The sequence below is a fragment of the Chiloscyllium punctatum genome, chromosome 7, assembly GCF_047496795.1.
Source record: "Chiloscyllium punctatum isolate Juve2018m chromosome 7, sChiPun1.3, whole genome shotgun sequence".
Classification (NCBI taxonomy): domain Eukaryota; kingdom Metazoa; phylum Chordata; class Chondrichthyes; order Orectolobiformes; family Hemiscylliidae; genus Chiloscyllium; species Chiloscyllium punctatum.
The window spans coordinates 63,015,545-63,033,848 of NC_092745.1; the positions used below are offsets into that span (position 1 = coordinate 63,015,545).

An 18,304-nucleotide genomic window follows, 5' to 3' on the forward strand; every position below is an offset into this window, starting at 1 on the left:
GCTGTGCTTTTTCCAGCTCCATATTTTATCGACTATAATAGTTTGACCCTTTCAGACTGGAGTTAATTAAACAATAGCAAGCAAAAGGTCACTGAGATACCAAATCTTCATTACATGCTTCAACTCAAGATTTGAAATGATGTTTAATACAGTGCCATAAAAAATTTTTAAAAATCAAACACGCAAGTGTCAAATAAAATTTTGCTTCCTGTTATGAAATAGACCAATGTGCTCTTCCAAATATGTTTATGTTATATGTACAAGGCTGCAACTCCTGTGATGAATTTCATCTAGCATCTAATTTTGCCAACATATTTATGCTTCTGAAATCCATTAACAACTTCCTCAGATTTCTACATTTTCAACTTTTGCTTCATTTGTAAGTTTCGACATTATGCTCTCTGAAAACAAATCTCCGCCATCAATATAACTGAAAAGAAATTTGAGGCATGGTGGGCATTGAGAGAGGGTGTTGATCAGTGAGGTTAAATTTATAATTTACACTCCTGTTCAAAATTAACAGAGATAAACCTTACAATTAACAGACAGTCAATGTAACATCAATGGTGAAGAAACTTTTAAAAGTCAGTAATTAAGCAGTCTCAACAATGTGTTAACAAAAGAAAATCAGTACTGATCTGCTGAACACTAATGGAGTTCAACCAAACTACGCAAATTTTTCAATTAAATAATGGTGATAGTTCGTGACAGCTGTGTGGTTAATGGTGATTTGAAAAGTTTGTGGTTTTTTTTTAGCTCATACCTGTCCAGTTAGTATGAACACTTGTGCCTTTGGCATGCAGTTACTTGAAAGGAGAGCAGCCTCGAGACCGATTATGTATCTCTCCATAGTAAATAGCAAATATGATAGAATTTTACATCAGTCTTTTAGATGTACATCATACAAGCTAACTGTCATGAAATCTTGCTGTAAGCCCATTTGCCTGAGAAGTGTGGAGTTAACAAATAATTTTGTGTATTGCCATAATTTTCCCCATTAAACATAATATTAGCTCTCAGTTGGATAGACCTAACACTTCTACCTGATTATGTTATCTTTTCACTACAATTTGGCCAAAAATCGACACAACTAGTACAAATTGAAAAAAGATTCACAGAATTGCATTTTACTATTTGTGTTTCTGCAAATTTTTTTTATTAGTTTGCTCGAAGCAAATTAGGCATTTTTTAAAAAAAACATTATTTTACAAATAATGTCCAATTGCGCTGCCCCAAGGCATATTTTGCAAACAGCAACACACAAGTAAATGTAAGAAGAAAGTTGGGCAAATAAAATTTTTCAAAATGGGTGAAATTTAGGCCATAAGTAATCACTGTACCCAAGCTAAAAATCTGTCTATCTGGATAATTGGGCTTGTAGCATATTATGTTTAAAAGCACCACTGCCCTAACTGACTTCCATTGGACAAAGGATCAGCAATATTTATGCTGATTCCTGTGATGGATTTAGTAATAATGGAAGGAACATTTGCTACAATCCCCGAATTTACTTATTTGCTGACATTGGTCATTGATGTAAAAAAACTTCATTTGTACCTTTTACAATATTTGGCCAATGAAAGCTGTAGAATTGATTTTTATACATTTTTTGCTGCTTTATCTCCTGTGAGAAAGTCACCCATAGGCTACTGCCACAAGTTGTCAGAATTCTCCAGTTCCTGATCAATAACATAGAACAGCAAGCACAGCACAGGCCCTTCGGCCCACGATGTTGTGCCAAACAATTATCTTGAACTAAGATGAACCTAACTTACACACCCCTCAATTTATTGCCATCCATGTGCTTGTCCATCAGTCGCTTAAAAGTCTCTGACTCCACTATCACCACTGGTGGTGCATTCCACACACCCACCACTCTGTGTAAAGAACCTACCTCTGACATCTCCCTTATACCTTCCCCCAATCACCTTAAGATTATTACAACACCACTGATCTTTGTGTAATCAGCAAACTTACTATCCCATCTTCCACTTATTCATCCAAGTCATTTATAAAAACTACAAAGAGCTGGGGCCCAAGATCAGATCCCTGTGGGACACCATTGGTCACCAACCGCCAGGTGGATTAATTTACCTTCCTGGCACCCCCGGTCCTTGCTCTCACTGCTCCTGCTGCTAAAAAAATGGAGGCCGCCGATCCCACTAATAAGAGGGCTGGATTTAGAAAATCAGATCGAGACTGCCTTTGTTATTATATATTTCCAATGATTCAGACTATGCCCCCTCTGACATCATGGGATGTTTGCACTTGCACACCTTCAATTGCAGATCAATCTACTAAGGCATTTAATTTTGGTGCTTTAAGCTTTTCAAGTTCTCCTGGTTGCTCCCTGTTGTATAATATTGCATTGTCAAACATCAGCTCTGCCCTATGATCAGTTGGCTCAGCATCAACCTTTTTTTGTGTAATTCACCTCATCCTGGAACCTATTCATGGTGTCAAATGCCATGAAAGACAAGCTCATTTGTTTAAAGTGGTGTGGCTCCAATTCTGGCTTGACTGGGTGTCAGTGCCAAATGTTTCTTCACCTCAGCTGAATCAGTTCCACATGCCCGATCAAATTATTCCTCAACAAAACTTTAAACAGTAAACTAAATCAGACAGCGACCAATACAAACTATAACCAAACAAGCATAATTACTGACAATTTTACAACGCGATACAATAAAATGAAACCAACGTACTTTTCCAGTGCTACATCTGTTTGATAAATAGTGCTTGCTATTTTAATAATGCTAAAAAGTTTGTATTTTACAAAACCAATGCTTCGGAGCATTTGATTTATTTAAATCTTAGCATTCTCAGCAACTCCTACTCACCAAGCAGGCTCCCTTTCCAATCCATGTTCTGTACCCCTGTACACATGGGTTTATCAAGTTGTAACTTGGCAAAATTAGCTTGTCGCTTAGCAAAAGCCGTCTGTAAAGAAAAATTACATCTTATAAATTGAAGGTTTGCATTACAAAAATTGTTGTAAAGTTGCACATTCAGCACAGATTGTATTTTTGAAAGCCCTGAAACTCTGCAGTTAAGGCAAGCCAATACGTTGCTATATGGAAGTATACTATAGCCCATTGTAGAACAATTCTAAGGGATACATACAACTGCCTGCTGTGTAAGACATATAGCCTAATAGAAAAGAATAGAAACACTGACAAATGACAAAGTTGTTCTATATATTCATTTTTAAAGTAATTGTTTGCCCATATGGATAACATCTAGCATTGGTACTGGATATTAAAATCAAAACCAGGAAGACTAGAGTGCATGCTCTACATCTGCTTATTTATTGCTTCTAAGGGAGGTTTGTAAAAAGTGGCCAGATTCAGATCAATATACATAAAGACCTGGAAGGAGGTTATCCTCTCGGTCAGTGGTCAGAGCAGTAATAAGGAAAGAGGTCCTGGATAATCATGTCCAACATACTAAAACAAACCAAGAGCTCACATGTTAATACTTAAATCAAAATTGAGACATTAACCATATGAACTGATAGTATTCAATTAAAACTGAAACTTAATGACCTATGCTTTCATATTAATCTAAGAGTCTTCCAGTATTGATTAATTATATCAGTGCAAACAAGAAAACAGCACATTTAAAATTGCTGTTCAATGTCCAATTATTTGTCAGGCCCGAAGATCTCGTGAAGACGCATGAGTCAGTTGTGCTAATTGTTGACTACTGTACCTTGTATAAAAACACCCAGTTCCAAACAAAACTAATTAGAAAGCACAACAAGAAGAATCGATAAGGCCGTGTAAATGGTGGGGCAACAATCCATACGATGTGAAATATTATAATAATAAATGTTAACATGGCCAACAACTGAAACAAAAGAATAGAGAAAAGTCAGTCAAAAAAGATACCATACTACTTGCAATCAAAATCCATAAATCTAATGTACAAAATGTTCAAATATGCACTGCAATTTTTTAATCTATGTAAATGGTTGTTAATATGGGTCAGCTTCCTAGCCTTTAGTGTGGAGGTACTGAGTGAAGTACAAAAGCATGGAAACTAGAGTGAAATAAAACCACAAGAAAGTTCTGAAATATAGAGGTAAATAAACTAGTTACCTTCATTGTGCAAGTCCTTTATTACTGTAATTATACATTAGATTCTATTATTTTGCATGTGTGCATATGGCTCAGCTTAGTACACCGTTAGCAATGCTTATAAGAGTCAGATCACAGGTACAAGGCCAACTGCAGGCCTCAAGCAAAGTTGTCTCACACTTCAGTGGTAAGTGTTGTATCATCAGGAAAGCGGTCTTTCAGGTGAGACATTAAACCAAGAAATGTTGATTTTATATACTGCCTTCCTCAGGATGCCCAAAAGCACTTCATAATTGATTAAACACTTCTGAAGAGTGGTCACTATTGTATGAAATATGACAGGCAAATTCACATACCAAGCCCCCGACAACAGAAATAATAGACCGGCACTAAGTAGAGCACTGAACTCCGCCATGCCATGTTAACTCGTTATTACAATTACACTGCTCTTCTTGGAAGCTTTGCCTTGTCTGTTTGATGCTTTGTAATTACAGTGTAGGTTAAATAAGCCTTCTTTAATTAAAAAGGTTCCATTTCACCATGGGAACTTCAAGCCAATCTATATCTAACAAACTGCTCTGAAAATTCTGTTCATTTTTACAACCGTGATGAAAGCCACTACAGCCACTGAGATAGTCTACAACATTCTCAAACAATCAAGAGCATTCCCAATAGAAGATCTCACAACATTCTAAAATAAAATGCTATTTTGTCCTATTTCTCATAGTTATCATTGAAAAACCATTCAGGGTACAATTTGTATCTTTGTCAAAAACTGGAGAGAAATTTCAAAATGCTTTGGCCCTCATGCATGAGCTGGTACGCAGATACAACAAGTTAAAAAAAGACAAATGGAATTTTGGCTGTTATTGTTAAAAAATGCAGGGAATTGCTGCTGAAACTGTACAAGAGTGAGATTGCACCTGGAATATTACATATAATTTTGGTCCCTTTGAGGAGGGATATAATTACATTAGAGGTAGTTCTGAGAAAGTTCATTCGATTAATTCCAGAAATGAAAGGCTCATCTTATGGAGAAAGATTTAGCAGTTTCGGCTTGTACTCGCTAGAGTTTAGACAAATGAGAGGAGAAGGGATTGAAATATATGAGACACTAATGGGGCTTGACGAAGTAAACGCAGAATGGATGTTTCCCCTTTTGGAGCTATCTAGAATGAGAGACCATTGTTTTAGGCTAAGGGCTGCCAGAAGTAAAAACAGGGATGAGCAGCAAGTAATTCTCTCAGACAGTTGTAAATCTATGAAATTCATACCACAGAGTATATTGGACACCAGGACACTGAACAACTTTATAAGGAGGAGATAGATTTTTAATTTGTAATGAGTTAAAGAGTTATTGGGAGCAGGCAGGAAAGTGGAGTCAAGGCTGAGGCGAGATCAGCCATGATCATATTAAATGGTGGAGCAGGCTAGAGGAGCTGAATTGCTTACTTTTGCTCCCAGATCTTATATTCTTATGCTGAATTCTTCCTTGGGCCCTAGCCTCACATTTCACTAAATGCTTTCAATTAGTGTTTGAGATATGTTGCTTACAGGCAAACAAGAGTCAAAACTATTAGAGAAGTAATAAATTATTAGATCATCTGTTTAAGTAACATTGGTTAAGAACTACACCTTCACCAGGACATCAAATGGACTGCTGTAGGTCTCCAAAAGAAAGCCACATGATCCTTTATATCCACCTGAGAAAACAGATAGGCCCTCAGCATCACTGACAGTGCAGCCCTCCATCAGTACTGCATTGTAGTGTCAGCCTAGTTACATGCATAAGTCTCTGGAGTGGGACTTAAACTCAAAATTCTGATCCAGATGTTAGAGTGTTGCCATTTAAACCAGAGATTAATTAAACCTGATTCACATACATATGAAAATCTGGACCATCTTTAAGACAGAATAAATTGCGAATAATTTTGGTTGACGTGATTACTAGTCTAATTGATACACACATCCATACTGGTCATGTTTGCTCAATTTAAGCCAGTTTCCTATTTCAACAGTCAACTAACATCTATAAAGCATAACATGAACTGTTATTTATTGACAGTCTTGGCTCGGATAAAATTCACGCATTATAAACAAAAATCATTTAATGTTAAATCTAGGAACTGCTACTCTTACCAGAAACGCTGTTAAGGGATCCACATGAAACGTGTCCTCAAATCTCCATTTCCAACTTTCATAATCATGAAACTTAAAATTAATTAAAATTTTACTGAGTGCATCATCCAAAGCACCAGCCTTCCATGCCTTATCACTGAGAAACTTCTTAATTGCAGTTACGTCCTGTTTTGTAATAAAAATTTCGGCGTCATAATGAACTTCATTATCATCATCAGGCTGGAGGAAACAAGTAAAAATAAAGAAGTAAGGTTTTCTTTTAATAGGAGCAATGATTCAAGATAGAAACCGTGTATAAATCCCAGTAACTGTATGTCTGATCTTACATAAACTGAAAATGTTGTATCTTAATAGCTTTGCCTTGACTACAGCTATTGAGAATGACCTACAGCCATAATTATCAGGAATTCACAGCGTACAAGAATATTCCTAATTGGTTTCAAAGGGAAACATTGACAGTGGTTATTGGGAGACCCCATCAGTCAAAGACCTGTACTGAAAATTTTCAAAATGGCATTCTTGTTGTATTGGTCACCCACACTAGGAAATCTTTGAGATTAATGATTCTTATAATCCTTAAAGAACAAAAGGGGCAAAATAGTAGTCTGCCATATAATCTATTTACTCAATTTATATATCTCAAGATAGAGGTAAGTGACCACAGGGGACCATTCTAAATAAAGTTTATGTAATTTCTCCATGTCCATTGAGAGCTGCTATGTGAAAACAAGAACTACCAACTTATTGTATAATTTACATTACTAAACCCATTCCAATTGCTTCTCATATACATTTTCATGGTACGAGCAATTTTGAATCTACAACACTCACACAATCATCATCAGGATCTGGGTATTAACTTGTAAACTTCAGACAGCATTCTTCTCTTAAACAATATTCAGTACAAGTTATAGGTTAAACTGCAGTGCAATATTGGGATTAATGCAGATTTTACCAGTATTGGGACCCTGCAAACACACAGGATTAATGTCGATTTCACCAATATTGGGACCCTGCAAACACACAGGATTAATGTCGATTTCACCAATATTGGGACCCTGCAAACACACAGGATTAGTGTGAATTTCACCAGTAATACATCGCATCATTCTCTGCCACTTCTGCCAACTTCAAACAGACTCCACCACTAGGGATATATTTCCTTCCCCACCCCTAGCAGCGTTCTGGAGAGACCATTCCCTCTGCGACTCCCTCGTCAGATCCACATCACTCCCCTACCCACCAGCCCACACCCTATTCCCAGCATCTTCCCCTACCACGCAGGAAGTGCAAAACCTGCGCCCACACCTCCACCCAAGGTCCCAAAGGATCCTTCCACATCTGACAAAGATTTACCTGCACCTCCACCAATGTCATCTACTGTATCTGTTGCACCTGACGTTGTTTCCTCTACATCGGGAAGACAGGACACCAACTTGCGGATCATTTCAGAGAACACCTCTGGGACACCCGCACCAACGAGCCCCACCGCCCAGTGGCTGAACACTCCCTTCAACTCCCCCTCCCACTCTGCCAAGAACATGCAGGTGCTGGGCCTCCTCCATCGATAAACCCTAACCACCTGACACCTGGAGGAAGAACGCCTCATTTCCCACCTTGGGACTGTGCAACCACACAGGAATATGGATTTCACCAACCCACAGTTTCCCTCCCCATATATTATCCCAGTCCCAAACCTGAAACTCAGCACTGTTCTCTTGACCGGTCCATCGCTTCTCCCATTTATCTGCTCTACACTCCTCTCTGACCTATCACCTTCTCCCCCACCTTCATCTACCTTTCACATTCCCAGCTACCATATCCCCAGCCCACCCCCTCCCAATTATCACTCAGCCCCCTGGCCCACAAGCCTCATTCCTGATCAAGGGCTAACGTCCGAAATGTTGATTCTCCTGCTTCTTGGATGCTGCCTGACCAGCTGTGCTTTTCTAGCACCAAACACTCGACTATATCGCAGTGCAGCCTAGAAATGACCAATGACAGCATACAAACACTGACATGTTTCAAAAAGAAGTAGATCCTGCAGATAGTACAGACTGCTGCTACTGAACATAGGTGAAAGGGGGTGGATGATTATGAATGTGGTGTCACTCAAGTAAGTTGCCTTGTCTGGATGATATTAAGCTTCTCAAGTATTGTTGGAGCTGTACTCACGCAGTCAAGTGGAAGCATGTTCCATTACACTCCTGACTTGTGCCTTGTAGATGGTGGACAGGGTTTGGGGAATCAAGTGAGGAGTTACTCATTGCAGTATTCCTAGCCCTTGGCTGACCCTTGTAGTCATGTATTTATATAGTGAATCCAATTGAATTTCTGGGCAAAAAAAGTCCCCATTATGTTGATAGTGAAGGTTCAGGAATGGCAATGGGATTGAATGCCAAGAGGCAGTGAGTGGATTGTCTCTTGTTGGTTTTGGTCATTGCCTGGCATTTGTGTAGTACAGATGTTACTTGCCACTTTTCAGCCTGAGCCTGGATAATATCCAAGTCTTACTGCATTTGAACAACAACTGAGGAATTTAGCACGATATGCTTTTATTCTGATGGGGAATAAAAGGAGAAAGCCCAGGTCAGCAGAAAAAGGAGTCATTGCACCAACAACAGCATTTGATTAAAAGTAGTAAATGGCTAGCCAGCCGCCAACTGTTGACTAGGAATTGCATCACTCTAAATCCCAGGAAAAATAACACATCAGGATGGAGAACCTCAACAAATTTCTACTTGCTCAGTGTTGAACTATATGTAATGTGGATAAAGTAACATAAGTCTAATCAAATATTCTGCTCCTTGAGTACTTACCAAACCTAATTTTCCAGTCTCCAAAAGCAGTTTATTCAGGTATCTTTTAAAAACAGGACTGCAACTGATTTCTGTTGATTCAGTTGATGTTTTCTGTCTACATTCTTCAAACTATTAAAAGGGAAAAAAATCAGCTCAGTTATAATATATCCCATACCATATTCACAGGACATGCAAGAGTATTTAAATAGTCAACATTAATTCACATTGTGTAATATCAGCCCTGAGCACTACCACTAGCAACATAAAACATCATACCTTGAACTTATTACTGAGATATAAAATTAGGGAATTTACATCAGTACTAAACATATCAACATACAAGACATTGTAAATGTTTTCACAATATGGGCTTACTTCAGTTGCAGGATTCTTTGTTCTATCAATGTGGTATAAATTCTACATTAAACTATATCACTTTTGCATTTGTATTGTAGGTGGCGGACAGTAGAAGATATCCTATTTGTGAATGAAGGTTAATAAAAATGTACTTAGTTTTTCCTGTAGAATGTTAGAACACAGACTAAGATCTGTACGTATCTTTGACTAGCATGAAAAATATTTATTTCCCTTCTCTGGGTTCTGTAACATAAAGAAGGAGCAAAGTAGCAATGTTCATGAACATACCAAAATGTTCTCCAACTAACACACCATTCTGACACAACGATTGCATTCCTTTATCATCACAGGAGCAATTAACCAAAGGCATTAAAGAATGTGAGAAAAAGTCAGATATATGAAGTTGGATATAATTCAGCTATGATATCATTAAATGGTGGAATAGGTTCAAAGCGATATGGCATAATGGTATTCCTATGCTCCCAATGTTCTGGAATTTCCCACTTAACACACTCAGAAGAACACTGCTGCGCAGTCAAAGAGAAAATTCATCCCAACTAATTTCAGGAGAACCAAGTATGGATAATAAATTTAACTTTGCTGCTGACACCATATTTTCAACAACCAAAAATTCATAAGCTTTCTATTGCTGGAAATCCAGTGGTTGAAAAAATACAAGAACCCACTCAGAATTCACCTGTGATATTATATCCATCCTCAAATGGAATCTGCAAAGACACTTCAGAAATTTGTTGCACACTGCCACCTAGTGACAGGGACAACAATTAGAGCTCAATTGCCTGGTAAAATGGGCAATGTTGGTGGGATAGCAATTTATACTAGTTGTTATGTGTCGCCATTGTCTTACCAAACCATAGGGGCTGCTCTCTTATCAAACAGAAGTGACTGATGCTGATTTAACCTGAGGGCCACCAGACTTCAGGTGGGGGAAGAGGTTGAGGAGAAGAGTCGTTCATGGTAACTTCAAACCGGTGACGGGAATTGAATCCATGCTGTTGGCATCAAACTACTCTCTAAGCCGACAATCCAGTCAACTGAACTAGACTGATTCCCACTAGTAAGTTGTGATGCAGGCTGCAACACGTGCATCAGACAGCCTACAGCTTTCAGTGAGTGCTGCATCACACATTACATACATAGCTTTAATATTGTTCAAAAACAATATATATGCACTATATGCATATCACAGATTGACATATCCTCCTCAAATCACATTTTTGCGTTTCTCCATGCCTTATATTCACGTCTTTGTCCAATTTATAAATAATATTTAACGGAGTGACAACAAAAGAACAGCAGTTCTTCCTCAACCTCGTAATGGTCAAGAGGGCCACCCCATTTCCTGCTCTCGCCCCTTCACCTCTTCCCAGAACTGTGATGGGTTGTTGGTCCTCACTTACCACCCAAACAGCCTTTATATTCAAATAAAGTCATACCCCACCACTCCTGCAACCTCCAGCACATCATTACTAAACATATTTTGCATCTGGTCACCATTCCGAGGGGACCTTTCCCTCTATGACATCCTGCTGCATTCCTCAATCAGCTCCAACATCTTCATTTCTTTTACATTCATGATTGTGCAATACGAGCACTTACTTTCTATCATTAGTTTACCTCAAAAAAGGTTGTGCACCAACTTTGGGAATTACTGCAGTTCATATGGTGAAGGTGACCTCACAAAACCTAGCACCTCTCACCTAGCAAAGTGAGAGACCTGGACAGTGATGGTATTCACATTCACTTGCTGCCTTTTTCCTTACAATTGGGTGATCACATGTTTAGGCAGTACTGTCAAAGTAGTCTGGGTGAATTGTCAAAACTTAACAATTTTGTGATTCTGTACATTGTACACACTGTAATCATGCTATCCTGGTTATAGATGGATCTGATGATTCAGAAGGCATAAAGCCTGCTGATCATGCAATTTGTATTAAATTGAGTTGGCTTAGTTTCATTCAGTCAGAAAAGTCAGGAGTGGTCAAAACATTTCTGATTTGTGCCTTTTAGGTGGTTGAGAGGCTTTGAGTAGTTTGGAGGTAGAATATCCAGCTTCTGATTTGCTCTAGTAGTCATGGAATTTGTGTGGTTATTTTTAGATTAGATTAGACTCCCTACAGTATGGAAACAGGCCCGTCGGCCCAACAAGTCCACACCGACCCTCCGAAGAGTAACCCACCCAGACCCATTCCCCTACCCTATACTTACCCCTGACTAATGCACCTAACACTATGGACAATTTAACATGGCCAATTCACCTGACCTACACATCTTTGGACTGTGGGAGGAAACCAGAGCACCTGCAGGAAGTTGTTTGTGGGGATTCTCAGTAATGACATTCCATTTGAAAACTATTAGACTTTTTCTTGTTAGTACTGATTGTTGTGTGTTACTTGCTAATTATCAGGCTAAGTCAGGCATAAAGATATGCCAGGAATTGTGAATGGAGTTGAGCATTGTGTAATAATCAGCAAATAGCTCCATCTCTAACCATATGCTAGAGGGAAGGGGCTAAACTGAGGAACAACAGAGCTCTTGTGGTTTTTGATAGTGTCCCAACTTCTGAGCCAGGAGATCTATATTCAAGTTCCACCAACTGCATTGGGACTGGAGAACATCTCTAACCAGGTTGATTAAAATATCTACTCTGAGGACCAACAGAGTTCCTGTGATGCAGTGGTAGTGTCCCTACTTCTGGACCAGATGATTCATGTCCCACCTGCTCAAGAAGTGCGTAACAACATCACTCAACAGGACAATTAGAAAATATCTGAGAAACACAGGCTCTTGTGATGCAGTGGCAACGACCCTACCTCTGAACCAGATGATCCATGTTCATGTCCCACCTGCTCCAGAGATGCATCATAAGACTAGATTAGTCAATAATAATTCTGAATATGTCAGTGTTTCCCCTCAGTTAAGAATATTGAAGAACACTTGCAGCCACTTCCTAGGGCAGGGGATTTTACAACCATCTTCCTTTGTGGTAGGTATGACTCCAACCACTGGAGTTGTCCCCCACAAACTCCACTGACTGTAATTTGAATGGATTCTTGATGTCACATGCATTCAAATAGTGCTTTTAATGGCAAAAGCAGTAAGTTGCATCTCACACCCATAACAGTTTGTGAAATCCTGCAACACAAGTCACACAGTTGTATATTTTTCATTCCCTCCCTTTTGTTTTTTAAAATCTAAAAATATGTTAATAGCAACGAAAATGAAATAGAAAAAAAAGCTACTAACCCTTTTTTGTAAATTATCAAGTTGTCTCTCACAACCAGAACAATCTGGACATAATTCTTTTCCCTGATTAACTTCTGTATAATCCCCAGTAGTCAGAGTTTCAGTGTCTTCTTCCTTAGTTCCAGTCTTCGATGAAATGAACAAAGAACATGTAATTAACTTCACATAAAACATATTTTAGGATATAATGACTAATATAAAGATCAGCCAGGTTAGTGTAATAGTGAATTCATAACTAAAAGTAAAGCAAAGCAAACGTCTTGTATTTATAATCAAATTCCTTCAATTAGGCATGAATCCAATTATGTAAAATAAATAATATGGACTCAGATTAGGCTGCCAAAATAACAAGTTTAATGATGGTTGTCATGATTCATGCATGTACTGTCCAGCAACTTGTCGCAAAGAGCTACGGATTGAATACTCTGCACGACTCCTCACTAACCTAATGAAGATAGCAGTTTGTCCTCAATTTCCCAATAAGTTTAATGAAATCACTTCATTGTAAATTACCATTAGTCATAAAACTAAATGTACTAGAAAAAGTTAAGGTTGCTATGTTAAGCGTATTTTTTAAAAAATTAAGATAATTTATGCCTTTCATCTATGTCATGCAACTTCTGCAGCCCAAACAAGGAGGTAGTGAAACTGCACAATCTCACTCACACAAAGTAAATGTTAGTGTTTAATTTTTCTTTTAGCTTGAGGGAGAGAAAAAGAAACAGTCTTTCTTTCGCTCACGTATTTCTCAACGTACCTGATTTTATCCCATTCTCACTTATTTCGCTGTTTTGGTTTCTTCCTTAATCCTTATAATCGCATTTATGAAAGAGATAAACTATTTGTTCCACCATTCAAAGTCCGAAATATGCAGTTGACCTCATTGTGCTGTTATCAGTTTGCACTTCCAAGGACAAAAACAAGTACAACTTACAGGACAAAAAGCACTCAAGCTGAACGGTGAGGGAAAATGTCTAACAGGCCACACCCTGGATGCCCCGCATCAATAAAAACCTGAACTAGTGTCCAAGTTAATGAGACCAGTTTGTAACATGTGATTGATGTCTATAGGTGGAATAATAAGGCAGCTTATTTTCTAGTTCCTATGTCTCCAAATTGGTTCTGATCTCAAATCAAAGACTTGGATAATGCCAAAGTTTATTGAAATTTGCACCAACTTCAATTTGGGTTTGTTTTTCAGCAGATAAGCTTAGGAAATTACAGTGAGTGAGATATGATGTTTCATACATGGTACCACACTTTCCTAGGAACTGAGGTGTTCCAAGAGTATACTTATCAAAACTGTGCGAACTTGATTACAATCTTAATCCCCAAAACACCACCACCAACCTTCCTTCCCATTCAAAGCAATGAAATGGGGATTGCCCTAGATTTAAATTTATGTAGTTTTCACATTGCAGCCACTTAAGATTGAACAATAATGATGCACATGGTTGCCTGGAATGAGCATGTCTTGCAGCTTTCATTATTTTTTAAGGGAGGACCACAATTGATGTGATCTAGTTCAGGACCAATTCCAACACCGAACAACACAGATGGCCTCCTTCTTCAAAGACCGCAATTTCCCCTCAGACGTGGTTGACGATGCTATCCACTCCATCTCCTCCACTTCCCGCTCCTCCGCCCTTGAACCCCACCCCTCCAATCGCCACCAGGACAGAACCTCACTGGTCCTCACCTACCACCCCACCAACCTCCAGATACATCGTATCATCCTTCATCATTTCTGCCACCTCCAAACAGACCCCACCACCAAGGATATAATTTCCCTCCCCACCCCTATCAGTGTTCCGGAAAGACCACTCCCTCCGCGACTCCCTCGTCAGATCCACACCTCCCACCAACCCAACCTCCATTGCCGGCACCTTCCCCTGCAACCGCAAGAAATGCCAAACTTGCACCCACACCTCCCCTCTCACTTCCCTCCAAGGCCCCAAGGGATCCTTCCATATCAGTTAGAAATTCACCTCTACACACATTTACTGCATCCGCTCCACCCGATGTGGCCTCCTATACATTGGGGAGACACACCGCCTACTTGCGGAACATTTCAGAAAACACCTCTGGGACACCCGCACCAACCAACCAACCACCCTGTGGCGGAACACTAACTTCCCCTCTCACTCCGCCAAAGACATGCAGGTCCTTGGCCTCCTCCATCGCCAGACCAAGGCGACACAATGCCTGGAGGAAGAGCGCCTCATCTTCCGCCGAGGAACCCTCCAACCACAAGGGATGAATGCAGATTTCTCCAGCTTCCTCATTTCCCCTCGCCCCACCTTATCTCAGTCCCAACCCTCGGACTCAGCACCGCCTTCTTGACCTGCAATCTTCCCGACCTCTCCGCCTCCATCCCCTCTCCAGCCTATCACCCTCACTTTAACCTCCTCCCACCTATCATATTTCCAATGCCCCTCCCCCAAGTCCCTCCTCCCTACCTTTTATCTCAGCCTGCTTGACACACCCTCCTCATTCATGAAGAAGGGCTTATGCCCGAAATGTCGATTCTCCTGTTCCTTTGATGCTGCCTGACCTGCTGCGCTTTTCCAGGGACACAATTTTTAAGCTCTGATCTCCAGCATCTGCAGTTCTCACTTTCTCCTAGTTCAGAATCGTGTCAATTTTAATGCATAAATAATAAAAATAGACTGACATTTCACCAAAAAAAAGTTCTGGTGTCCATTCCAAAGTGGAGATTTTGGGGTAAATGCAAAATTATCAAATTAATTTATTTGGAAAGTAAAATAAAATCCCTATTCTTTTAATATGTGCAAGTAATGTCCATCCAAACATTTTTACCATGCCTTTATGTGAGGTTTATTGCAATATTGTGTGTATGGTGCAAAAAAGAGAGAGACTGGTCAATCACAAGAAATTTCAAATAGTTGAAATGACTAATGTCACCTTCCAAATAATACTAATTTTGAACTTAAACCTTCCTTGAAAACAGAATACACATCAGTTGCTGGTATCAGTATATACAGAGTGTCTGTATCTCAGACAGTTTTATGAAAATACCCAAGTGAAAGGATTTAAAATCAAGAATTCTAATATTCTGTTATTATAACACAAACCTACTTAAATATTTCATTGCTGCAGAAGGGATTATTAATTACTTGTGCTGCGTTTGAGATTTCTGTTTTGTCATATGTTTGCTAGCAGTTTATTCAAATTTTTTTTTGGAAGTTTGGATGGAAATCTAGAATAAAAAGTCTGATGGTCAAATGACATAACAAATAGCAGACATTGTCAATATTCTTGTTTCACAAAATTGCTGTTGATTTAGATGGATCCAGATCTGTTTGTTGAGTAGCAATAAAGATGTTGCCGTCAAACAAGATTGCATTTGGTAGATCTGTTCTACATCAAGTACTCAGTCTTTCCCTGATACAGATGACTCATGTCAGGTTTCTGGTAATCCAACCTGAAACTGACCATTCATCAGAGTCTCTATTACATGCAGTCAGGCTAAAACGAAAATATAAAATACATGTACGTACACTGGCCATAAATGCTTGTTTACAACTGGAGTTTGAGCATGTGCGCTAAATGCGTTGGGTGTGTTGGAGGGCAGGGAAGGAAAGCTGAATTATAAAAGGGAACAAGACAACTTTGTTTGCAGTGCTTATGGTTGACTTGGCATTCCCAGAATTAGCTTATTTAGTAATCAAAAAGAGAGCAAACAATCTCATCACATTCCGAGGTGACATGTCCATCACTTCTCACAGGTATAAGGATGTCAATATAAAAACTTTAGCAGCTGTCACCATATATGGTCCAAGCTGGCTGGAAAATGTGCTGAATTAGACAAGATTATCTTTAATATAGCAAGTCAGGCAAAAATAATGGAGACAATATTTTGGAAAGCTTTGCTACAACACTATTTCATATTATTCGAAGATTAAAACGTGGTGTCAGGATCCCGCCACAACAAAGCTTACTACAAAGAATTACCTGTTGTGGCCTTCTCATTCTACCTGTAGCAGCATCATAATTCAGCATATCTGTTGGATCAATCCATTCATCATCATCATCACCTTGTAGGCCATTCACTACGAGCAGTACTTCAAATATCAACCAAAGCATGAACATGATTCAAATCTAAAGGCATAAGATAAACATGGCAATGTCATTGAAATAACCTTTGCAAATGCTTCAGTTTGCTTTAAGAAATATGTAATGTAGAATACAAGTAATGATTAGGTACAAAATTAATTGTTTTTCTTTCCTTTAATCACACCAATCATTAAAGCATGTGGGGGCATGTTGATATCATTAAGAATGCTATTCAAATGCAAATTCTTTACTTTATTGGTGGTGGAGGAAAAACTTTTCAAAGCGATTATCTCCATGTCAACTGATCCATTGACGATCACACCAAAATTTCTGCATGTCTGTTTTCTACCTGCAGGCCAATTGACTATCCATACTATAAATGTGACCCCTTACACCATAAGCTTTTCCTTTTCACAGTAACCTTTGGCATGGCACCTTATCAACCATCTCCTAGAGATCCACGTACAGTACATCAACTGGTTCCCTTTTATCCAAAGCATATGTTACTCCTCAAAAAAGAATTCTAATCATTGATTAAACATGATTTCCTTTTGATGAAGGGCTGAAAATATGTTGCTGGAAAAGCGCAGCAGGTCAGGCAGCATCCAAGGAGGAGAATCGACGTTTCGGGCATGAGCCCTTCTTCAGGAATGAGGAAAGTGTGTCCAGCAGGCTAAGATAAAAGGTAGGGAGGAGGGACTTGGGGGAGGGGCGTTGGAAATGCGATAGGTGGAAGGAGGTTAAGGTGAAGGTGATAGGCCGGAGTGGGGTTGGGGACGGAGAGGTCAGGAAGAAGACTGCAGTTTAGGAAGGTGGTGCTGAGTTTGAGGGTTGGGACTGAGACAAGGTGGGGGGAGGGGAAATGAGGAAATTGGAGAAATCTGAGTTTATTCCTTGTGGTTGGAGGGTTCCTAGGCGGAACCTGCCTACGGAACCGACTCCACATCTCCTTCCTCAGCGCCTGCCTACGGAACCGACTCCACATCTCCTTCCTCAGTGCCTGCCTACGGAACCGATTCTTCCGCCTAGGAACCCTCCTTCCACAAGGGATGAACAGGGAGAGACACAGAGAGACACAGAGAGACACAGAGAGACACAGAGAGACACAGAGAGACACAGAGAGACACAGAGAGACACAGAGAGACACAGAGAGACACAGAGAGACAGCACAGTTACCACCTTTGCTGTTTGAATTCGTGTATCGCTGGACATCGGAGTGCATCTGGGAAAATTAACAAACAGTGAAATTCACAACTAATCTTGGAGGAACTGTTGGGCGAAGTTCACAGCACAGAATCAGGTAAGTTAATTATAGTTTTAAGTGTGTCCAAGAGAAAGGCTGCAGTACAGTGGATTCTCTCTTGATTATATGTTTTTGGAGATAAGTCTCTTGATTAAACTTAAAATATAAGCCATAGCTATTAATTTAACCTGGGGCAGTGTTTGTAGAGGAATAAGATGGTGTTATTTTCTGGGTCTGTAGATTGTGAAGGAGCAAAAATGGCCTTTGCAGCGATATGTACTTCCTGTCAGATGTGGGAGTTTAAAGAGAGTTTAAGGGTTACTGCAGATTATATCTGCCAT

At 39.5% G+C, this 18,304-nt stretch overlaps 1 protein-coding gene across 4 annotated transcripts in view; it reads right to left on the reverse strand.

Moving 5' to 3' along the window:
* clcc1 (chloride channel CLIC-like 1) overlaps positions 1–18,304 on the reverse strand; it is a 44,852-nt gene that overhangs the window by 13,599 nt on the left and 12,949 nt on the right. For all 4 annotated transcript variants that reach the window (XM_072573823.1, XM_072573819.1, XM_072573820.1 and 1 more), the window contains 6 exons: positions 16,619–16,765; positions 12,644–12,769; positions 9,038–9,148; positions 6,219–6,437; positions 3,712–3,849; positions 2,841–2,940 (listed from right to left, as the gene is read on the reverse strand). In XM_072573823.1, the coding sequence (XP_072429924.1) occupies positions 2,841–2,940; positions 3,712–3,849; positions 6,219–6,437; positions 9,038–9,148; positions 12,644–12,769; positions 16,619–16,756 (832 nt within the window). In that variant the 5' untranslated portion in view covers positions 16,757–16,765. The remainder of the gene's footprint in view (positions 1–2,840; positions 2,941–3,711; positions 3,850–6,218; positions 6,438–9,037; positions 9,149–12,643; positions 12,770–16,618; positions 16,766–18,304) is intronic.